Genomic DNA, 25,765 nt, shown 5'->3' with positions numbered 1-25,765 from the left:
CCTGAGGATTACATGCAAAATATGCTGACTACCTAAAAAGCTTGATTAATAGTTTTTTCATGATTATTTCCCAAGCAATAGTAATAATGAGTGGGTAAGAAAGCTTACACATCACTTGGCAAAGTAATTTGACAGTTTCTGAAGAACAATTCTGGAAAATATTTCAAAGCCTTCTTGAAACAAAAATTTATAAGAAACCTATTTTCATTTGGGTTAGAAATGAAGTCTAATGTCCAATTATCTGGGAAATTTATTAAATTACCTTATAATTCATTGAATTTCTCATCTTAAAGTTATAACATCAATCCACATATTCCTTTAATTAGTGGTCATAATTCTTCTAAGAAAAATACATTTAGTATTTCTTTTGGTAAGTTGAACATATTTAGTACTACTTGTATTTCATTTTTATAACATACTCCTCCGCAGGGTTTGTTCCTGTTGCTGTTTGCTGGAGTTGTTACTTGTTTGTGTAGTGACCTTTCTGAATGAATTGTTTAAAGTCTGTTTTCTTTTTTGTGTGTAACCACTGAAGTCTCTTCTCAGTCATCTTAATGATCTGTTAAGTGATTGTAAAATGATCCTTAAAAGTCTGGAAACAATAAATCTCCCTGTCTATGCCAAGGGGCTTTGTGTACTATTTAGGCACATCCTCTACACTCATCTTGGCAGTTATCAGCTCTGCCTTAGTTCTCACTTCCTGCTTTCCTAGAGCCTCCAGATTGCCGAAGGTGAGGACTTAAAGGGCTTCTCAGGTATTTTCAGAGCCTGTGAACAGCCCTGGGCTTTCACACATCTCTGTGCATTTGAAGCCTTCTAGATTACCAGGAATATGTTGGAGTTTTCCAAAGCCACTGTGAACACCTCATTCTTCTCAAAAGCTTTTCTTTTAAAGTTTGTTGGTTAGTCTCTATATTGTGCCGGTTGTTATCCACTGTCCTAGGTGGCCACAAAGTTAATCAATTGCCTGTAATTTTTTTTGACAATCATGCCTGGGGAAAAACTTTTCTAGGGAGACTTTTTGTACTGAGTGAGCTCTGAATCAAGTCAAATACAGACACCCTAGCAAGTGGAGTCTTCCTCAAGACCACCAGACGGGTCAAATCATGACAGTTCTCTGAGAATAAGGCTTTGAAAGGATTTCAGCCCTGTTCTACTCCCTCTGGTTGCTGCCTGACTGCTGGTTTTCTCCACAAATGTGGAACATTATTATTCAAGGCTACCATGCACCTGGTGAGAGGGGATTAGGACAGGTTAAAATACTACAAAGCTCATACTTCTTACTAAGATTAGGCTGTTTTTCTTAATAAGTGCTCCCCAGATTGCTGCAAGCCTTCAGTTAATTTTCAGAGTTCTGAGAAAGCTAAATTTGACATTTTCTGGCCAGTTTTCTCATTACTTTTATGGAAGAGAGTTTTCAGGTGTTCTTACTTTGCCATTTTCAATGATGCCCTTCATGAGGACTATGTCTTGGAATGTTGGATTTTTATTTTTCCTTCAGTCTCGTTGATGGTGTTTTTTGCCACTCAACTTTTGTAAAACATGTTGTCAAACATATCAAGAGATCTTCTTGGTGTACTTGGCAAGGTGACATTCTCCTTTAGCCCAAGATTGTACAAATAAACTCATATTGGTTACTCTAATAATTTGTACTGTTTTGTGTTTGCATTTAGATTTTTATTCATCTGAAATTTATTTGTGTTATGTGAGTTAGATGCGAAGTAGAGAGACCACTTGTTTTTTTAACAGAGATTCTGCATTATTCCAGTTCCATTAATTAAAGTAGATGATTTCTCGCTGAATTCAAACACCACTTTAAGAAATATTAATTCAGATCTATTTCTGGGCTCTAGTTTTTCCCTCTGATCTTTATTACAACTCCAAAAATAAATACTGCTTTAATATAGTGGTATTATAGGATATTTTAATATCTGATAGCAAGTTTCCAACATTATTCTTATTTTTCATATACCTCTTGGCTAGTCTCACATACCTTCTCTTCCATTTCATGCAGTTCGAAAGAGAATACTCCTTTTTATTATGTTTTGTATTAATTTTGGGATAACTGACAGTATATACTGTTAAACCGTTGCATGACATATCATTCTTTTTATGTGGATCTTGATTTAAGCTTTTTAATAAGAATTTGTGTTTGCTTTATATAGGTTCTCCCTTTGTATTGAACTTAGTCCCAAACGTTTCTTTTTTTTAATTTTTAATTTTTTTGTGAAGAATATTAGCCCTCAGCTAACCTGTTGCCAATCCCCCTCGTTTTTGCTGAGGAAGATTGGCCCTAGGCTAACATCCGTACCCATCTTCCTCTACTTTATGTGGGACGCCTGCCACAGTATGCCTTGATGAGTGATGTGTAGGTCTGTGCCTGGGATCCGAACCTGCGAACCCCGGGCCACCAGAAGCGGACCGCATGAGCTTAACCACTACGCCACTGGGCTGGCCCAATATTTTTTATTTTTTGACGAAAGTTTTTAAGTATTGTCACTATATTTTTTTAACATATTATTATGCTTAAAGAGCTATTAATTTTCTTATGCTTATATCCAGCCATTTTACCAAAATCATTTCTTGTAGTTTTAAATAGAATTTTCTGTTTTCTTAGATATTTAATCAAATCATGTAAAGTTGTCTGTAGACATATTATCTATTCATATTCAGTATTATAATAGTAACATTTGGTTTCGTTATCCAATTGCATTTAGCTAAACTTTCACAAAATATGATTAATAATAGTGGTGATAAAAGATAATATAGTCCCATTCTTGAGTTCAATGGGCATGCATTTGGCATTTTATGATTTATTTTGATATTTTCTATTGTTTCTTTGTGGTATATTGGGGTAGTTTTTCCTTGTATTAGTTTAAAAATTATGGAAATTAGATAGTGAATTTATCAAATGACTATTTTGTGGAGTGTTGGCCACATTTGTGTTATTTTCTCCTTAATTTGTTAATGTGATGAATTATGATTTAAATTTTCTAGTTTTTATCAATTCTTACAACGTAACTAAAATACATTCTATTTTATTATGATTAGTTATTCATTTGAGCACTAAGACTTGATTTCTTATATTTTATTCAGAATCTTGCATCAATTTTCATAAATGAAAACAGTCTGTGATTAGTTTTTTTATATTATTTTAATTCATATTTAATAAGTTATGGTAGCTGCACAATTTGAAATATAATCTGTTTCTTCCTTTACAAAAGAATGGAAAGCTCCACAATTCATTTATGTTTTGTGTATATTTTTTCTTAGCTAGATGATTTGAAAAGGGTTTATGATCAACTAGTCTGGAAGAAAAAAGTTAATGAAAGTGAATATCTGGAAGCACTTAATAATTTTTATGCCGCGGTAAGTTGACCTTTCCTTACTTCCCACTAGAGCTCTATTCCCTGAGCTTAAATATTAACTCCTACAACTAAAAGTAATTTCATTGTTATACATTTTTTCTTTTCAAAATACATAAACATGTATAAATGATTCTTTTGTTCTTTTCTTAAAGAAAAAAACATGGGATATAGAGCTTTCTGATGTCGCAAAAGATTTTTCAGATATTTCAATAGCATGTAGTCAATTGATGGAAGAAAATAAAAAAATTGGGATTGATATTGAAACCATAGCAGGTTATATCAATGACAGGTAATTCTGCAAATATGATTTTTATTCTTATATAGCATCTAATATGTCAAATATAATAAACCTCTTTAGTGTTCCTGAGGTGGTATGGTGGTGTTTGTGTTTATCATTAGCTTAAATTTTATTTCTATTCCAAATGTTGTTCTTTAATTACTCTGAATCCCTTTAGAAAAATCAAAATAGTGAAAAAATGATCTTATAAGGAATTTTACACTCACTCATATCACCATTTGACATATCCTCTTATACTCAAAGATACTTTAGAATTAATATATGTCAGGGGCTGGCCCCGTGGCATAGTGGTTAAGTTTGGTGCATTCCTCTTCGGCGGCCTGGGTTTGGATCCCAGGTCTGGACCTACACCACTCGTCAGCCACGCTGTGGCAGCGATCCACATGTAAAGTAGGGGAAGATCGGCACAGATATTGGCTCAGGGTTAATCTTCCCCAAACAAAAAACAAGGAAGATTGGCAACAGATGTTAGCATGGGGCTAATAGAAAAAAAAAAAGACAAAAATGTCTAATCAAGCTCCTGATCTCCTTCAGTCAACCCTCATTTCTTCTCTGCTGCTACAAAACTAGTTTTCTTAGTTCAGAAACCTACGAGTTTTCCTGATTCCTCTTTCTATTTCCACCCTCACACTCAACATGTTAACAAGAAATATTCCACATAGCAAATATCTTTTTAATCTATCCATTTCACCACTCCACCAGTGCCCTGGTACAAGCTGTCATCATGTCTTGCATGAACTAACAGTGACTTCCAAAGCTGGTTTACATGCAGTCACTATGCTCCCTTTCTAATCCATTATCTACGTTGTCGTAGGTGCATTCTTTTTTCTTTTTTTCTTTCTTTTATAAATATGATCGGTTCTCTTCCGTCCCTGAATTAATTTTAGTAGGAGTAAGGGACAAAAACTCCTCCTTCGTGTATCTCACAAGGTCCCTAAACAGGTAGGCATACCTGCCTCTGCAGTCTCATATCACACCTGGTTCACCCTTATCATTTGGTTCAAATATAAGGGCCTTACTTCAATTTCTCCTACTTGCCACTTTTTTCCCAGCCCATATGGTGTTTTTATGCTATTTCCTTTTCCTATGATGTTTTTTTCTCTTCTGCCTAGTTTATTACTATTTATCCTTAAGATTACAGCTTAGGAGTTAGTTCTGGGAAGCTTTCATTGACTGTCCAGTTAAATCCAATTCTTCTATTATGTGTGCATATGGTGCACATACTCTTCTTCTTCATATCGCTTGTCAATTTTGTGTGTGTGAATATTTGACTGATGTCCATCTCCCTCAAAAACTGAGAAGATCATGAGGGCAGACATAGGCCATGACTATATTTTCTTCACCATTGAATCCACATCATTGAGCATAGTGCCTGACACATACTATGCTATCCATAATTAATTACTGAAGGGAGGGAAGGAGAAAAAAAGAGAGAGAAGTAATGATGATACTTCATGATTGAATAGGAAGTTTTTTAAAATTTATTAATGATTTTATCATCTTTGGAAATGATCAAATTTGTAAAATTTATCTGTATGTTAAACATACTTTTTTAAAGAAAGCAAAAGGAACGTTATTTTCTAAAGGATAACCTAAAATTGAAGTTGCTAATATTACTACATTTTATTTTATTAAGAAAGAGAACCAGAGGAGAAAAAAAATGTGAAGAGTGGGTAAGGTAATGAGGATATCCCTCTGGAGGAAAGGAAGAGGGTATGAGAGTTAGCATTTATTAGATTATCTTGCAGTAATGAGCAACTGCCAAATTTTAGTGGTATATAAGTATAAAGGTTTATTTCTCACTAGCATGGCAACTTAGCTATGTCTACTGTGTCTGTGCTTGTCATTTCTACTTCTCAGATCCAGAGTGAAGGATTGGGTCCTTCTAGGGCATGTTGTTCTGGAAGCACAGGTGTATTGGTGAGATCACTCAATAACTCGTACACCTTCCACAGGAAGATGATAAGTGTTACTTCTGTTTGAATTCCATTGAACAAAGCAAGTCATATGGCCAAGCCTGATGTCAACAGGGTGGGAAGTCTAATCCTCTTAAAAAGAGAGAGAGTGAATAATTGGGAGCACTAATATAATCTATCACATGCAGTGGGAATATAGTCCTGGTTATAGGGAAGGATTTCCGTGGTATGCATTGTGCTTGTCCACAAACACCTTAAGATGTCACTCAATTACTTAATTTTTCCCTCAAATTTTTACTGGAAATTAAAAATTAAATGGATGATTTTAACAACAGATTACACAGTGCTGAACAGAAAATTAGTGAAAGATTGGTAAAATGAGAGTTTAAGAGATGTGCAGGCAAGAGTCAGGTCTACCACATATCTAAGTGATGTTCCAATGGAACAGAAGATAAAATAAAGGACAGAGGCAATGTTTGAGGAGATAATCAGCAGTTCATACATCACAAATAGTTCTTATATTCTTGGTTTTAACTGGCAAGTCTTTCACTTTCTAAGATAGATAGATAGATGCAAAAATAATTATTCTGGGCCGGCCCCGTGGCTTAGCGGTTAGGTGCGTGCGCTCCGCTGCCGGCAGCCCGGGTTCGGATCCTGGGTGCGCACCGAGGCACCACTCCTCCAGCCATGCTGAGGCCGCGTCCCACATACAGCAACTAGAAGGATGTGCAGCTATGACAGACAACTATGTACTGGGGCTTTGGGGGAAAAATAAATAAAATCTTTAAAAAAAAAAAAAAAAAATTATTCTTTTCCAAATTTTATTTGTTTTTCTTCCAAATCTTCAAAGTCATTTTATGATTCCCTGTTTGACACAGGTATTTGAAGCTTTCTTATACTTTTTTTGTTTTTGGTGAGGAGATCGGCCCTGTGCTAAAAACTGCCAGTCCTCCTCTTTTTTTGCTGAGGAAGGCTGTCCCTGGGCTAATATCCGTCCCCATCTTCCTCCACTTTATATGGGATGCCGCCACAGCATGGCTTGCCAAGCAGTGCGTTGGTGTGTCCCCGGGATCCAAACCGGCGAACCCCGGGCCGCCACAGCGGAGCTTTCGCACTTAACGGCTTGCGCCACTGGGCCGGCCCCATCTTTTACTTCTTAAACATAGCATAAATAGTTATTTTATAATCTACATCCAATAATTTAAATATCTGTAGTTTTTGTAATCTACTTCTGCATCTTATTCTAGCTCATGCTTTTGCTGTGTTTTTTCCTTGTGCTCTTGGCTGTTTTTACTGTATGCTGTCCATTTTCTTCTGGAAACTATTTGTGGAAAATCTTTGAGTCCTAAGATAAAGTTGAGTTAATCTTTTGCAGCCTTATATTTATGAAAGGGGTTCTATTTTTCAATTTGTGTCCTTAGATATGCCTAAGACTTTTTTTGATTTCCCAAGTCATGATATTCAAAGCTGCATTTTATCAAAATTTCCAGTGTAAAATTTATCAAAAATTTTTTGTGTGTGTGTGTGAGGAAGATCGGCCCTGAGCTAACATCTGCCAATCCTCCTCTTTTTGCTGAGGAAGACTGGCTCTGGGCTAACATCCATGCCCATCTTCCTCCACTTTATATGGGACACCGCCACAGCATGGCCTGGCAAGTGGCATGTCTGTGCAGGCCCGGGATCCGAACCGGCGAACCCCGAGCCGCAGCAGCGGAGCACGCACACCCAATCGCTTGTGCCACCAGGCCGGTGCCACCTTACCTCATTTTTTTGCAATGTAATCTGACTTCAGTTTAACTGACATTTAATGAATGTTCAAATATACTTGACATATTAGTCCAGTAATAACAATCCCAAAGAGTAGACCTAACGCTAAAAGTGGAATTCTCCTAGGGCACAGGTGAGATTGTGGTGAGTTCACAGTGCTGCACTTTTGGCTGTGGGACTGGAGCTTAGAACAGGTGCTTGACTTGACCTGTGTGTCTGTGTGTGTGAACGCACACGCTCACAGTCATGTTTTTTTATGTGGCAGTCAGGCAGGGACAGACATTGAGAGTAAGAACTAAGTGTCAGATAATGAGTAATTTTAAAGGGTTTGGACTCTGCTGAAGACTGGAAATCCACTAAAGAAGCTGTATGGTCAGATTTCTCTTAAAGGATATCACTTTAGTGGTAATTAGATGAGTTAAGGTTTGAATAAGTGCTTGGATAGTAGTATCAGATATTAAATGAGAAATGAATGGAGGAAAAAAAGAAAGGTTGGAGGGAAGATGTTTATATGTTTGATTTGGAATTGTGTATGGCATGATTCAAGTGTAAGTGTTTAGATATCACTTTGATTTATGGGTCTGAAATTTAGGAAAGAAGTTCATGGAGATAGAAGTTAGATGTCAAATGTAGAAGTACTTTAAAATGGCAAGCAAGCATTTTCATGTTTATCACTTCATTTGCTTCTTAGAAATTAGGATTTTCATGAGATAGAAATCTTGTGGGATAAATTATAGCACTAGGCCATGTATCAGTATATACATAATGTTTCCCCAGTATCTGGTAGGATAGAATCAAGAAGTATAATTAATGGCCTTATAGATTCTATCCACTAACAAAAACAGCTTCATTGGTCATAAAACCCACAAATATCTACTTGGAAAATGTAAGGGGAAAAAAATCTCACTTAGAGAATGAAACCTAAATTCTACTAAAAAGATATAAATAGGAAAACAGAAACTTCTATGAAGAAAACACCAAATATGATTGTAATTTCTTAATATTTATTATTTATTTTCTAAAATATTTTTCCAGCTTTTGAAGTATACTTGACAAATAAAAATTGTATACATGTAAGGTATACAAAGTGATTTTTTTTTTTTTTGTGAGGAAGATCAGCCCTGAGCTAACATCCATGCCAATCCTCCTCTTTTTTTGCTGAGGAAGACTGGCCCTGGGCTAACATCCGTGCCCATCTTCCTCTACTTTATAGGGGACACCGCCACAGCATGGCCTGACAAGCGGTGCATCGGTGCGCGCCTGGGATCCGAACCCCGGGCCACCAGCAGTGGAGCACGCGCACTTAACCACTATGCTACAGGGCCGGCCCCCCAAAGTGATGGGTTTTTATTAAGACTTTATTTTTTTAAGAGCAATTAGATTCACAGAAAAATTGAGGGGAAGGCACAGAGATTTCCCACATACTCTTTGCCTTTTAACATACATATGCTCCACTATTATCAACATCCCTCATCAGAGTGATAACATTTGTTACAATTGATGAACCTGCATTGACACATCATAATCACCCAAAGTCCATAGTTTACATTAGGGTTCACTCTTGGTGTTGTACATTCTAAGGGTTTGGACAAACGTATAATGACATGTATCCACCATAATGGTATCATACAGAGTATTTTCACTGCCTAAAAATCCTCTGTTCTCTGTCTACTCATTGCCCTGTCCCCCCACCCAAATTCTGGCAACCACTGATCTTTTTACTAGCTCCATAGTTTTGCCTTTTCCAGAATGTCATATAGTTGGAATCATATAGTGTGTAGCCTTTTCAGATTGGCTTCTTTCACTTAGTAATATGCATTTAAGGTTCCTCGATGTCTATTCATGATAGCTCATTTCTTTTTAGCACTGAATAATATTCCATTGTCTGGGTATACCACAGTTTATTTATCTGTTCACCTACTGAAGGGCATCTTGGTTGCTTCCAAGTTTGGGCAATTATAAAGCCACCGTAAACATCCGTGTGCAGGTTTTTGTGTGGACATAAGTTTTCACTTCCTTTGGGTAAATACCAAAGAACATGTTTGCTGGATCATATGATAAAAATATGTTTAGTTTTGTAAGAAACTGCCAAACTGTCTTACCAAGTGACTGTACCATTTTGCATTCCCACCAACAAAAAATAGAATGCCTGTGGACCCACATCCTCACTAGTATTTGGTGTTGTCAGTGTTCAGGATTTTGGCTGTTCTAATAGGTGTGTAGTGATATTTCATTGTTGTTTTAATTTGCATTTCCCTGGTGACATATGATGCGGAGCATCTTTTCATATGCTTATTTGCCATTGTATATATTCTTTGTCGAGGTGTCTGTTAAGGTCTTTGACCTGTTTTTCAATTGGGTTGTTTGTTTTCTTACTGTTGAGTTTTCAGAGTTCTTTGTATATTTTGGGTAACAGCCCTTTATCAGATGTGTGTTTTGCAAATATTTTCTCCCAGCTTGTGGCTTGTCTTCTCATTCTCTTGACATTGACTTTCGTAGGGCAAAAAGTTTTAATTTTAATGAAGTCCAGCTTATCAGTTATTTCTTTCATGGGTTGTGCCTTTGGTACTGTAACTAAGAAGTCGTTGCCATACCCAATGTCATCTAGGTTTTCTCCTATGTTACCTTCTAGTTTTATAGTTTTGCGTTTTATATTTAGGTCTATGATCCACTTTGAATTAATTTTTATGAAAGGTGTAAGGTCTGTGTCTAGCTTCATTTTTTTGCCTGTGGATGTCTATTTGTTTCAGCACCCTTTATTGAAAAGATGATCTTTGCTCCACTGTATTGCCTTTTCCTCTTTGTCAAAGATCATTTGACTGTATTTCCATGGGTCTTTTCCTGGGCTCTTTATTCTGTTGTATTGATCTATTTGTCTATTCTTTCACTAATACCCCCATCTTGATTACTGTAGCTTTATAGTAAGTCTTGAAGAAATATATTTGTAAAATGAGTAAATGGAGGGCATATCAAACTTTTGAATATGATCCAATAATGAGAAAAAGTCAAGTGCTAACCAAATAAATTGTTTATTGTGATTATAACTAAACTCCTAATGTAATATTATTTTAAAATTTAATAAAATGATTATCAGATGAAATTAACCAAAATAATTTTGAAATAATGATTCATAGTGATAAACAGCTCTAAAATATATTTTAAAATGAATATGATTATTTAATTGTTAAAGTGTAGTACTAGATATAGATAGCTAGATAATTAAAACATTACAAGACACTAACAGCAATTAGAAATAAAATTATACAAGATACCTCTTACAATACAGTTTTGAAACATGAACTCCTAGGACTAAATCTAGCAAGAAGATGTATAATAACTCTACACAGAAGACTACAAAACATAAGTGCCTTCTCTGATGCTATCCCTTTTCAAGATTCATAATGCCACTTTCTTAGTTCTCCTTTCAACTCTCTAAAGCTATTCTTTCTAGGAATTCTAAAGCGGCTCATTTATCTCTACCTGTCCCCTGATAGATTAGCTCAGGGTTCTAATTGCAGCCCATTTACATCCTTGATCTACCCCCATCCCAAGAATTTTACTTACTCTCATTATTTTAACATGTATCATATTTTTACTTTACTTTTTAATCTCTATCCGTATCCTTTCTTTGCCCTGATAGTATCATTTTGAATATCTACTCTCTGCCTCAGCATCACATCTTGACACCATTAGCCACCAAGTTACTTGTTTCAGGCATCATCCTATATCCCTCTCTACCCGCTTACAGCCAACATCTTACCAACTTCTATTAAGTCTGTCTTTTAAATGTTTCTCCAATAGGTGCTTTCCTTTTTGTCTGTTTCAATTACCAATGAAATAAACCAGGCCCTAATTATCTCTTAACTGGTATAGTAAAACAGGCTTCCAACTGGTCTACCTCACTCCACGTTTGAGCCCTCAGATCCAGCATATACAGCATCACTGGCACAAATTATCTACAAAGGATGAATTGTTATTTACTTTCAGGAGCTTAAAAAAGTTTCAGAGGCTCCCTGCCAGCTGTAGGATAAAGCTCCCAGACTGATAGATTACCACAGTAATCTGTCACCCACACAACTTCAGACTCATCCCTTCCATGGTCTTTATGTTCTAGCCTATTAAAATGCTTGAGTATCCAAACTCATATTGTTTTAAGCTTTATCTTTGTTGCTGGTATTCCTATGATTGAAATTCCTTTCCTCTTCCCCCTCCTCCTCCTTCTCCTCCTCTGCCTCTTTCCCCTCCTCCTCCTCTTCTTCTTCTTCTTCTGGCTTTTAAAAATATGATTAGTTGGGGCCGGCCCCATGGCTTAGCGATTAAGAGCGTGCACTCCGCTGCTGGCAGCCCAGGGTTCAGATCCTGGGTGCGCACCGATGCACCGCTTCTCCGGCCATGCTGAGGCAGCGTCCCACATACAGCAACTAGAAGGATGTGCAGCTATGACATACAACTATCTACTGGGGCTTTGGGGGAAAAAAATAAATAAATAAATAAAATTATTTAAAAAAAAATGATTAGTTGATCATTCATACAGTAGCTCAGACGTTAACTCTTCCCAGATGCTTCCCGTGTTGGTAACTTATTTACCCCTATCCACAAACCAAGGTGGTATTAAGTGCTTCTTCTGCTTCTCCCATTATTGTGTTTATGATTGCACAGGAATCTGTTTTTCATATCTTTTTCCTTCATGAGAGTATAAACTGGGAACTTTTGTTTTAATTTATCTTTGTATCACTATTACCTAGCATAGTACTTGACATGTAATCAATGCTCAACAAGTATCCACTTAAGTAACACTCTCTGGTTCCATACACTAGCACTTATCACACTATGTACAGTTATTGTTGGTTGGCTTATTTGTTGTTTCCCCTCAGCTGAGCTCCTTACTTGCAGGCTTTGTGTGTGTCTGTGTGTGTGTCTGTATGTGTCTGTTTTCCTCAATAGGTATTAAAAAAATAATGTAATGAACTAATGAGAACTGAATATAAAACTTTATCCTTATTTCTTTCTTTGCTTCAGTGTCTCTGTGCTCCTATTCTCTTTCTATTTTCATATCACATTTATCTGTGATATCTCTCTCTGCTCCAAAGCAATATTAATAGTTATTTACCTTACCATATTTGTCTTTTTTTCTGTCATTGTCTACAACCTTATTAAACCAGATAGTGTTGTAATGAAGATCCATGCTGTTACATTCTTTTTAATTAACAAACACTATTTATTAAGTCATTTGTAAGAGTGATTCAATGTGTGTAAGCACAGTGTACATATTATCTTCAATTTATTTAAATTTAATCTTTATAACACCTTGATGGTAGATATTATTAAGCAAATTTTACAGATAAGGAAATTGTGTATGAAACCACCCTGAATTACATAAGGAACAACTGGAATGAATGTAGGTCTGACTCCAAAATTTATGTTCTTTCCACTTAGCGACACTGCTTCTCTTCCTCCATTGGCAAGTCTTGGTTCCTATTTCTAACACGTTACATTCAAAAAAATGTCAAAAGCTTATTGCTTTATTCAATTCTCCATCTCTGTATTTGGCTGTAGCAAAATTGCTTTTCTCAAAAGAACTCTCTTCTTCTTACTCTCTCCTTTATTTTTTCTTTTTATTCTATCATTTACCTGAATCACCTTACCCTTAGTCCCAGCTTCTTTTTTTTCTTCAGTCCAAAATTAATAATAAAAAATGTTTTAAAGCAAATCACTGATACTCATACATCTAGTGAATACCCACATGAAACTTACACAAATTTGCACTGTTATATATACTAAGATTCCACTAGAATACCGTCTCACCATTTGAATCCATTCCCAACAGTTATACTATTTGAATAAGTTACATAATTAATTCAATATGTGATCTATCATTCATATATAGTTCATTTTAAAAATGGCAACATAAAAGATAGCTGCCATTTTTGTTAACAGAATTTGCTCAGTACTCTGCATACAAATATTTGGAAGACCTTTTGGTGATGATGATGGTATATAATTGTTTACCTTGTAGTAGCAGTGTATAATTTTGTAATTTTGTCTTTAAAATAAGCCAGCATCCATTAGAAATATACTCTTTATATTTGGGACATTTGACTTGAGAAAACAGTTTCACCTGATTGCTTATTCAAATGATAGACAGGCTTCAGGAACCTAAATCAAGGAAAATGAACTGGTTTAAGATGATTTGAAATTTATTAATTTGGATTTAGTTTGCTTGAAGTTAACTGTGTGGTATGGCTTTCTATATAGCGATTTTCCTACTTTCAAGCTCTATAAAATATTCTGAATATCTACTTCTAATGCTGTACTGTTCCTCAAGCAAGACAATGCCATTGTAACTGCAGTGATCCAAAGATGGGATTGATAATCAAGGGAAATGAGCATAAAGACTTAGTGGTATATTTTATGAAATGTGTTTATCAAGAGTTAACAGGATGGTGATTTATTTCTAGAGATAGCAATTAAAATATTATGTGAAGTTGTTAAATAGCCTGAAATAGTTAGAATGAATCCACAGGGTACTGTGTTTTTCCAACTTATTTAACTACATTTTACCAGCCTATTAATTTGAATTACTTCACAGGAGTATAGAATGTGATTTTTTCAGCATTTAACAGCAAACTTTTGAATGAATAATCTTAAACTATTTTGCTTTTATATTTTTTTTAATTTTTCAGATATTAAAAGAGAAAAGGGTATATGCACCATTCAAAATTAACTACTCACCAATATGTTAACCTACTTCTTAGACTTCTTTAAAGGAGTTAAAATATTACAAATAAATCACCCTTCCCATTTCTATCCTCTCCCTCTGCAGAGGCAATCAAAACCTGAATTTTGTCTGTATTCAGCACATGCAGGAACTTGGATTCTCAGTTCTTAGACCTCCGTATTCCCAACAGTCTTTCATCTCACACCAACTACCCTCTCTTACAGTTTTACCTTACATCTTGTCATTTTCAATAATGGAGTCACCTCCTGATCTCAGTTGTAAGAGTCCACTCTCTGACAACCAACACCTCTCTTTCCAGCTTACTCACTCTATTGGTACCCTCACTTCAACAATTATTTGACACTTTAAGATGACCAATCTGTCATCCCTATTACATTTGTTTATCCCACTTTCTTGTCCTTTCTTCCTTTCTTCCTGAAACTTTTTATGTTTGATTAAAATAGGCATTCATTTAAATAACCTTCAAAACCTTGTTTCTGTGACTTGAAAAGCCCCATCATTGACCTAAACCAGGATCCTAACAGCTGAATGTGCCTAAAGTAAAACACAACTGTGCTGATGAATCTCACCATGTGTTGATCCTGGTTTGGTAGGCTCTAAGTGTTATAGAATGTGAGGTGTCTTTATGAAAAAAGAATACAAGATTATGAATACAGAATGCCCAGAGACATTTCAATGCCACTTGACAGAGGATACATTATATTAGGAAAAGAAAATGGTCTTATTAAATTGTGTTTAAAATATCTTATTTTTGTAAACATTATAAATACATATGATCATGTGAAAACACTGTTAAGGATACTCAAAGGACCTTACAATGGGTTGGGGTCACTTAGAGGCCCTCATATTTAAGCTTCATTAGCATTGCAATAAATTTGCTGCTGAGAACTTAAATTCTATGACTATAAATCTCAAGTGACATTCAGCACTGCCGAGAAATTTCTAGACAATTCAGTTTTTCTGACAAGTGTTTCATGTCTTCTCACTCTTTAATCCTAATACCCACGTCACTCTCATTTTAAGCTAATAATCTTCCCATATAGTCAGTTCATAGAGAACATAGATGCAATCAAATGAGAATTGCCTCTTTATTTTACCAGCCTGTTGGCATCTGTCTTCACATACTCGGTCTTCTTCTCTGTTACAATATAGTAACAGAAGTTGCTCCCATGTAGGAGTGCCCATTACCCAGGCACTTGCCGAGAAGATGCTATTCTCTCTTAGACACTCAGGAGCTTTGCACCTACAGTTATCTTCTCTTTCCCATGAATCATAATTATTTCTCTCTGCTGTAATAGAGTATAAACATCGCATAATATTGCTTATCTTAGAAAAGAAGAAAACACAAGATAAAACAGAGCCCTGCATCCCAATTCTGCCCTTCTATTCTTTATAGCAAATCTTATTTAAATAAACACTTCTGTTTCCATGGACTCACATTTCATTTTCTATTCAATTCATTCAAACAAAGATTTTCTCAAAGTATCATATGCTAGATCCAAAGTCAATTTTTCTCATTAATTTTTCTCATTAATTTGAAGGTATTTTTCATTGTTTTCTTTCATTTAGATTTTTAAAAATTGTATATACTTAAGGTGTGCATCATGATGATTTGATATACATAGTGAAATGATTGCTACAGTCAAGCTAATTTACATATCTCCTCACATAGTTATCTTTTTTTGTATGTGTGATGAGAACACCTGAAATATACTTTCTTAGCAAATTTCCAGTATTTAATATAACATTACTAACTATGGCAATCATGTTGTACATCAGATCTCTAAACATATCCATCTTTCGTTTAGTTTTGCTTGATAAGACATCTGATGGCATTTGGATATCATTTCTTTGCAGGTAATCTGTTTTTACATTTAAATCTAGATTAGGAATGCTGAACGACCAATAGGGCTGCACACTATCTGATGAGGAGAAAATAAAGGGAAAGTGGAAACAGTATACTGAAGATCTTTACAGAAAAGACCAAAGGATGATGGATTCCTTGATTCTATTGAAGATGATTCCTATGAGGAAGAATCTGTAATTTTAGAAAGTGAAGTGAAAGCTGCCCTGAAAGTACTGGGGAGAAATAAGTCACCAGGGGTAGATGGGATATCAATAGAATTGTTTCAAACCACAGAGACTGAATCTGTCAAAATCCTAACAAGCATATGCCAACAAATATAGGAACAATGGCCTACAGACTGGAAACGCTCAATACATATTCCAGCCCCCAAGAAAGGAGATGCCAAGGAGTGCAGTAACTAAAGGACCATTGCTCTGATTTCCCATGCAAGTAAAGTGATGCTCAAGGTGCTGCAACAAAGGCTTTTACCTTATATGGACCAGGAAATGTCTCATGTCTAAGCTGGATTTCGAAAAAAGAGAGGCACATGAGATCTAATTGTGACTATTTGTTGGCTACTGGAATGCTCCAAAGAATTTCTAATTTCAGGTTAGTCTATGTTTTATAGATGACAGTACAGCCTTTGACTGCGTGGATCATGAAAAGCTATGGGCTGCTCTGAAAGAAATGGGTGTGCCTCAGCACTTGATTGTTCTGATGTGTAACCTATATTGTGGACAAGAAGCCACTGTCAGGACAGGATATGGAGAGACAGAATGGTTTTCTATAGGCAAAGGTGTCAGACAATTATGCAAATTACACCATCTTACTGGCAGAAAGCAGCAATGACTTGAAACGACTTCTGACGAAAATGACAGAAGTAAGTGCCGAAGCAGGACTGTATTTGAACATCAAGAAGACAAAAATAATGACTACAAAAGAACTACACAACTTTAACCTAGACAATGAAGACATTGAAATTGTTAAAGATTTTGTTTTCCTTGGTTCAGTCATCAATTTAATTGGAAACTGCAGCCAAGAAATCAAGAGAAGATGGAGACTTGGAAGGGCAGCAATGAAAGAATTAGGGAAAATCATCAAGTGTAAGGAAGTGTAATTAGAGACCAAGGCCAAGATTATCTACACCCTCATATTCCCAATTACTATGTTGGGGTGCAAAAGCTGGATAGTGAAGAAGGCTGACAGGAAAAATATTGATTCATTTCAAATATGGTGTTGGAAGAAAGCTGTATGGATACCCTGGATTGCCAGAAAGAAGAACAAATAGGTCCTAGAACAAATTAAGCCTGAACTATCTCTGGAGGCAAAATTGATAAAACTGAGACTGTCCTAGTTTGGGCACATCATGAGAAGGCAGGATTCGTTGGAAAAGACAATAATTCTGGGAAATGTAGAAGGCTGCAAGAGAAGAGGAAGACCAAATATGAAATGGATTGACTCCATAAAGGAAGCCATAGGCATGAGCCTACAGAAGCTGAGTAGGGCTGTTGAGGACAGGACATTTTGGATATCACTCATTCATAGGGTCGCCAGGAGTTGGAGCTGACGAAGAAACATAACAACAAATCTCCTTTTTCTCTCTGGGATTTAGAATTTTCTCTTTCTAATTCAGAGTTCTGAAATTTCACAATTCTATGGGTGTGTGTGTTTGTGTGTGTGTAATATATCCAGTGTAGCACTAAGTAGGACTTTTCAATCTGATGACCCGTTTCGGTTTTCAGTACTGGAAATTTTTCAGATAAAATTTTGTTACATATACCACTTCTCTATGCTTTTAAAAATTTTCAGCTTTATTGAAGTATAATTGACAAATAAAATTGTGTATATTTAAAGCATAAAATCTGATGATTTGACTTATATATACTTCGTGAAATAATTTCCACACTTCAATCACCTCACTTACTTTTTTTTACTTTTTGAGGTGACTGCACTTAAGATCTATACTCTTAGCAAATTTCAAGTAAGCAACACACTATTATACTGTACGTTAGAGCCTCGGTTTATTCATCTTACAACTGAAGGCTTGTACCTTTGACCACTATTGTCCCCGTTTCCACCACCCCTCAACCCTTGATAACCACCATTCTACTCTCTGTTTCTATGAATTTGGGGTTTTTTTAGATTATACGTACAAGTGAGATCGTATAGCATTTGTCTTTGTCTGGCTTATTTCGCTTGGCATAATGTCCTCTAGGTTCATCCATCTTGTTGCAAATGACAAGATTTCCTTCTTTCTCGTGGCTGAATAATATTTCATTATATATATATACACACACACATAGATATACAAATTATATATAGAATAATATAACAATATATTCAATATATATATATATTTTTTTTCTTCATCCATTCATCCATTGACAGACACTTAGATTGTTTCTATATCTTGGCTATTGTGAATAATGCTGCAATGAACATGAGAGTGCAGATATCTCTGAGAAACTGATTTTGTCTCCTTAGATATATACCCAGAAGTGGAATTGCTGGATCATATGGCAATTCTATTTTTAATTTTTTGAGGAACCTCTATACTGCGTTTTATAATGGCTGTATTTATCTACATTCCCACCAACAGTGTACAAAGGTTCCCTTTTCTCCACATCCTTGTGAGCAGTTGCTACCTCTTGTCTTTTTGATAAAAGCCATCCTAACTAGTGACAAGTGATATCTCATTGTGTTTTTGATTTGTATTTCCTTGGTGATTAGCGATGTTGAACACCTTTTCATGTACTTGTTGGCCATTTGTATGTATTCTTGGGAAAAATGTCTATTCAGGTCCTTTGCCCGTTTTTTAATTGGGTTATTTGGTTTTACCTATTGAGTTATATAACAAGTTCCTTATATAGTTTGGATATTAACCCTTTATCACATAAACGGTTTGCAAATATTTTCTCTCATTCTATAGGTTCTCTTTTCAATTTATTGATTATTTCTTTTGCTGCACAGCTTTTTAGTTTTATGTAGTCCCACTCGTTGATTTTTGTATTTGTTTCCTGTGCTTTTGAGGTCATATGCAAAAAATAATTGCCATGACCAATGCCAAGGAGATTATGTTTTGTTCTAGGAGTTTTTAAGTTTTAGTTCTTGCATTTAAGTCTTTAATCCATTTCAAGTTAATTTTTGTGAGTGGTGTAAGATAGAGGTCTAGTTCTTTTGCACGTGGCTATCCAGTTTTCCTAGCACCATTTATTGAAGAGATGATTCTTTCCCCATTGTGTGTTGTTGGCACCCTTGTCAAAGATTAATTGACCATATATACTTGGGTTTATTTCTGGGCTCTTCATTCTGTTCCATTGGTCTGTGTATCTGTTTTATGTCAGTACCATACTGTTTTGATTACTGTAGCTTGTAATATAGTTTGAAATAAGGAGATGTGATACCTCCAACTTTGTTCTTCTTTCTCAAGATTGCTTTGGCTATTTGGGGTCTTCTGTGGTTCCACACAAATGTTAGAATTTTTTTTCTGTATCTGTGAAAAATTGCACTGGAATTTTGATGGAAATTGCATTGAATCTCTAGATTTCATTAAGTTGTATGGACATTTTAACATTATCAATTATTCCATCCCTGAACACAGGGTACCTTTCCATTTATTTGTCTTCCTTTAATTTCTTTCATCAATGTCTTATAGTAGTCAGTATATAGAGTTTTCACCTCCTTGGTTAAATTTACTCCTAAGTATTTTATTATTTTTGATGCTATTGTAAATGGGATTCTTTTCTTTATTTCTTTTTAGATAGTTTGTTGTTAGTGTATAGAAAAGCAACAGATTTTTGTGTATTAATTTTGTATCCTGAAACTTTTCTGAATTCATTTATTAGTTCTAACAGTTTTTTGGTGGATTTTTTAGGGTTTTCTACATGTAAGATCATGTCATCTACAAGCGGAGAAAAATTTTTTTTTTTTTTGTGAGGAAGATCAGCCTTGAGCTAACATCCATGCCAATCCTCCTCTTTTTGCTGAGGAAAACTGGCCCTGGGCTAACATCTGTGCCCATCTTCCTCCACTTTATATGGGATGCTGCCACAACATGGCCTGACAAGTGGTGCGTCGGTACGCACCCGGGATGTGAACCCAGGCTGCCAGCAGCGGAGCACTCGCACTTAACTGCTACGCCAAGGGGCCGGCCCCAAACGGTGAAAATTTTAATTATTCATTTCTGATTTGGATACCTTTTGCTTCTTTTTCTTGCCTAAATGCTCTGGCTAAGCCTTCAAGTACTACATTGAATAGAAGTGGCAAGAGTGGCCACCCTTGTCTTGTTCCTGATCTTAGAAGAAAAAGCCTTCATATTTTCACCATTGAGACTGAGTATGATTTTAGCTGTGGGTTTGTCATATATGGTTTTTATTATGTTGAGGTACATTCCCTTTATACCCACTCTGTTGAGAGTTTTTATCATAAATCGATGTTGAATTTTGTCAAATGCTTTTTCTACATCTATGGTAATGATCATATGATTTTTATCCTTAATTCTGTTAAAGTGGTATATCATATTTGTTGATTTGCATATTTGAACCATCTTAGCATCCCAAGGATAAATCCACTTGATCATGGTATATGGCCCTTTTAACATGCTGTTGAATTGTAATTGCCAGGATTTTGTTGAAGATTTTTGCATCTATGCTCATCAGGGTGCTTGGCCTGTAATTTTCTTTTCATGTAGTGTCCTTGCCTGGCTTCAGTATCAAGGTAATGTTGGCTTCATAAAATGACTTTAGATGTGTTCCCTCCCCTTCAACTTTTTGGAAGAGTTTGAGAAGGACTGATACTAATTCTTTTTGAAATGTTTGGTAGAATTCACCAGTAAAGCCATCAGGTTATGGGCTTTTTCTCATTGGGAGTTTTGATTACTGATTTAATTTCCTTACTCATTATTAGTCTGCTCAGATTTTCTATTTCTTTACGATTCAGTCTTGGTAGGTTGTATGTTTCTAGGAATGTATCCATTTCTTCTAGATTATCCAATTTCTTGGTATGTAATTATTCATAGTAGTTTTTTTGATCCTCTGTATTTCTGTGGTGTCAGTTATAATTTTGCCCCTTTCATTTCTGTTTTTATTTATTTGTCTTTTTTTTCCATTAGTGTAGCTAAAGGTTTGCCAATTTTGTTTATCTTTTTTAAAAAACCACCTCTTTCTGTTGTTGATCTTTTCTATTGTTTTTTGGTTTATTTCACTTGTTTCTGCTCTGATTGTTATTTCTTTCCTTCTGCTAACATTTTTTCTGGTTCCTTGAAGTATAAAGTGAGTTGGTTTATTTCAGATCTTTCTTTTTTCTTAATGGTGGCATTTATCATCATAAACGTCCCCCTTAGAACTGCTTTTGCTGTATCCCATAAGTTTTGATATGTTGTGTTTCTGTTTTCGTTTGTTTCAAGTTATTTTTTTCATTTCCCTTCTGATTTCTTTTTTACCCAGTAGTTGAGTTCTTGGTCTCTGGGTCTTTTCTTCTCAATTCCCTAGCTTCTAGCTTTCTATAAACCTATAGCCCTGATCAGTGAGTTGGTTCTTTCACAAACAACAACTCACAAAAACCCCTGCTATGATGCAGTGCACCTTGCCCTGGTAACTCATCTGGTGGAATACCTTCGGCCAGTTTCTTGCTGATGCTTCTCTGCTCCTGCTTTGCTTTCCAGTTCCATTTCTATTCTACAGTGATGGTTACCTCATTGGTGAGTATAGATATGTCTTTTTTGTATTTTATTTTTATAATGTATGCCTCAATGGTACATATTTGGAACAAAGGTGGTACCTAATCTGGATAGGAAATATAACTTGTTAATTTTCCATAGCATCTAATATTTCTCTGTGTCTGAGAATGTTGTAATGATATTAATGTTTTACTTTTTTTTCTCTACTAACTTTTTTCCCTTAGCTATTAGTTTTCTTTTTGAGTTTTGTTTTAGTTATTGGTTTTATTTTGTTGAGTTGTTTCTCTTTTTCACAGACTGAATTTTTCTTATATTTGATTATTCTTAGTAGTAATGTTATATAGGATTAGAAAGGATGGATTGCTATGGAAGGGAATGAATGCTTTGCAAGCTGAGCATCCAGGGTCCCCAGGCTTTTCTTATCAGCACACTTATCCTTCTGAGATTGAGTACAGCCTGACAATTAGCGGTAGCCAATAGGGGAAGCAGAAAAATAAATGGAATTTTGGGACATATTTTCTGTATTCAAGTTTTAGTTAAGTATCTGGTTATTTTGTATTTTTGGCAACATAAAATGTGACCTTATTCCTTTTTTACTATTATTAAATATATTTGCCTCAATATATACTCTTTTGGAATAATCGTATCAATTTTTTTTGCTTTATTTTTTACAGTATAAGGAAAAAATCGCAGCTTGAGTCTGAAATCCAATCTTTGTTGAAACTGAAGTCAAAAAATGAGGAATTTCTTAAACAACTGTACAGAGAAGCTTATTATGTTAGTACTGTTTTCCACTTAACCAAATTTAAAACAGAGGAGTTAGAAGAGAAAATAGCAGAAGTCAGAAGAAAATTCAAGGTTTGTATCTCTGTGTTCTCAGTTATGAAAAATGGTAATTAACCTGAATTTTATTGATTTAATATTGATAGGTTTTAATTTAGACTATAACAATCTTTTCAAAAAAATTACTTCTTCTGATAAATCAGAAGAAAATCACTTCTCTTAGAGGTCCAGCCTGAATAGAAGAGAAATGGGGCTCAATGTAGCTAATCAACATTTGTGTCTACCTTTTGTTATTACCAACATTAAACTACCTGACTCACCAGAAGAGTGGTACTTGGTTAAGCCTCACTCATATATATACATAATAGTTCCTGCCTATGGTAGGAAGAAGAGATGTTGGGAAGTGTTCTTGCTCTGTTACCAATGCAAAAAAAGGGAGTACCTACATCAGTCCCGCAACTTATTGGATTCCAGAGCACCAAGCAATTTGTAGACCACAATGCTGCAGAAGCAACTGCTCATAGGCCTCAAATCCATTCCTAAGTGAGAGGTATGATGAATAGCCATTTGGCATAGAGACTAGCAAAGTCAACTCCATTTTACCACACCTGGGGGACCGCTGTAGGACACTGGTTCTCTCCATCACACATCAGATCCACACTTCTCCCATCTTTGACATTTTCTTCTTAAAGACTTATGATCATACAATTATCTGTAAAATATAGAATCTATATTCTGTGTCCAAGCCCTGTACTAGCACTGTCTTTAGTGAAGACTTTCTCTTGTGCTATCTAAATTTAGGACACACAGATCGTCTGCTGGTAAATGTTTCTGTACTGAGAGACCGGGGTTTTGTTCCCACATTGAGTCCGGCTGTTCAACTGATTTGGTGTATCATGCCTGTGTCTCTTCCCATGAGTTGTTCATTGGGGTTGTCATGTCTTATATGTTACAAAATTAATATGCTAAAAATTATGTATAGTAAAAATTAACCTCAAAATTATTATTATTATTTTTATTTTTGTGAGGAAGACTGGCCCTGAGCTAACATCTGTTGCCACTCCTCCTCTTTTTGCTTAAGGAAGATTGTTGCTGAGCTAACATCTGTGCCAATCTCCCTCTACTTTATATATGGGACACCGCCGCAGCATGGCTTGATGAGCTGTGCATAGGTCCACACCCAGGACCCGAACCCACGAACCCCAGGCCATTGAAGCAGAGTGCGCGAGCTTAACCACTATGCCACCAGGCCGGCCCCTCAAAATTATTTTTAAAATAATTAGGGATTATATTTAGGGATTTTAAAATAAATAGGGTTTGAATTGAATCTATAGATTGTGTTGGGCTGGACTGACTTCTTGACAAAATTCAGTCTTCCTATGCATTAACATGGAATATCTCTCCATTTATTTAGTAGTTCTTTGATTTATTTCATCAGAGTTTTGTAGTTTTCCTCATATAGATCTTGTACATATTTTCTTAGATTTATATCTAAGTATTTCATTTTGGGGAGTGCTAATGTAAATGGTATTGTGTTTTTAATTTAAAATTCCACTTATTCATTACTAGTATATAGGAAAACAGTTGATATTTGTGTTTTAACCTTGTGTCCTGCAACCATGCTATAATTGCTTATTAGTTCCAGGAGGTTTTTTTGTTAATTCTTTTGGATTTTTACATAGACAATCATGTCATCTATAAAGAAAGACAGTTTTAATTCTTCCTGCCCAATCTTTATATCTTTTATTTGCTTTTCTTGTCTTATTGCTTTTTTAAAGACTTCCAGTAAAATGTTGAAAAGGAGTGTGGAGATGGGACATCCTTGCCTTGTACCTATCTTAGTGGGAAAGCTTCACGTTTCTCACCATTAACTATGATGTTAGCTGTAGATTTTTTGTAGATATCTTTATCGAGTAGAGGAAGTTTCCTTCTATTTTAGCTAATTGAGAGTTTTTACCATGAATGGATGTTGGAATTTGTCAAATGCTTTTTCTGTATCTATTTATATGAACATGTGATTTTTTTTCTTCATTAGCCTGTTGATGTTATGGATTACATTGATTGGTTTTCGAATGTTGTACCAGCCTTGCATACCCCTCTTTCATTTCTAATATTAGTAATTTGTGTCCTCTTTCTTTTTTTCTTAGTTAACCTGGCTAGAGGCATATCAATTTTATTGATCTTTTCAAAGAACCAGATTTTGGTTTCATTGATATTTTTCTGATTTCCTGTTTTTAATTTCATTGATTTCTACTTTAATTCTTATTATTTCTTTTATTCTGCTCACTTTGAATTTAGTTTGCTCTTCTTTTTCTAGTTTCCTAAAGTGGAAACTTAGATTATTGATGTTAGAGCTTTCTGCTTTTCTAATATATGCATTCAATACTATAAATTTCTCTCTAAGCACTGCTTTCACTGCATCCCACAAGTTTTGATAAATTATGTTTTTGTTTTCATTTAGTTCAAAATATTTTTAAATTTATCTTGAGATCTATTCCTTGACTTTGTGTTATTTATAAATATGTTGTTTAACCTCCACATATTTTGGGATTTTCCAGTTATCTTTCTGTTATTGATTTCTAGTTTAGTTCCATTGTAGTGTGAGAACAGAGATCGTATGATTTCTATTCTTTTAAATTTCTTTAGGCGTTTGAGTCATTTTTAATGCTAGAAAAAGACAATATATTATGTCCTTAGAATGCTCTGGCCACAGTAATCTGGTCTATAACTTTATAGTTTAGAAACTCATGACTTTGCTTGAGTTCTTTTTCAAATATTTTAACCACCCCCTAACTCTTCTTTGGAGAAAGATCTTGGCCCTCCCTTCAAATACTATTTGTTCATCTCTGAGACAAAGTTCATAGACCCTTCATCTGAGTAAAGTATAAGTCAGAACCTTCTAAAAAGCTTTCTTGAAGGGTATAATTTCTGCTACTTCAGGCCTACCTAGAGTATGTCCAGTTCAATTAGCAGAACAAAATATCTTTAATAAGCCAAAATTTGATTTGTGTACTATACACTTTCGATCACAATTCCAGGTGAGATGGATGATATTTTTAAATGTTGATAAAAGGGACATTCTAATAATTTATTCATTTTGATTGTTGAGGATTTATGCCTATTAATCAAATCTAGAGTATATTACTCTTCACCCATGTACAATAGCCTTTATTGAATTATGAGTTGATATTACATCCTTGGCTTTTAACAAAGGTTGGTAAAAGTTATGGCCAAAATTGACCATTGCTGCTTGGTTTTTCAAACTAATGAGAGAGGTAGTCATATTGTTCAAGATGGTCCAAAAACCTATGTAATTTATCGTAGGTTTCAGAACTAAGAAAAATTTTCCTTGATAAAATTGTATTCCTTCT

At 35.2% G+C, this 25,765-nt stretch overlaps 2 protein-coding genes across 2 annotated transcripts in view; both read left to right on the top strand.

Moving 5' to 3' along the window:
• LOC101403641 (coiled-coil domain-containing protein 178) overlaps nucleotides 1–22,376 on the top strand; it is a 120,940-nt gene extending 98,564 nt beyond the window's left edge. The window contains exons 10-11 of the mRNA XM_087439114.1: nucleotides 3,274–3,369; nucleotides 22,286–22,376. Coding sequence (XP_087295240.1) covers nucleotides 3,274–3,369; nucleotides 22,286–22,309 — 120 coding nt within the window. The 3' untranslated portion in view covers nucleotides 22,310–22,376. The remainder of the gene's footprint in view (nucleotides 1–3,273; nucleotides 3,370–22,285) is intronic.
• The window catches only part of LOC147915280 (coiled-coil domain-containing protein 178-like), a 77,452-nt gene continuing 73,974 nt past the window's right edge, over nucleotides 22,288–25,765 (top strand). Inside the window, exon 1 of the mRNA XM_087439405.1 lies at nucleotides 22,288–22,469. The gene's annotated coding sequence lies outside the window, so the exon portion shown is untranslated. The remainder of the gene's footprint in view (nucleotides 22,470–25,765) is intronic.

This window comes from Ceratotherium simum, chromosome 14, assembly GCF_057802395.1.
Source record: "Ceratotherium simum simum isolate JZ-2026a chromosome 14, ASM5780239v1, whole genome shotgun sequence".
NCBI lineage: Eukaryota > Metazoa > Chordata > Mammalia > Perissodactyla > Rhinocerotidae > Ceratotherium > Ceratotherium simum.
The sequence above is the reverse complement of the archived record's forward strand: the minus strand, read 5'-3'. Positions and strand labels throughout refer to the sequence as shown.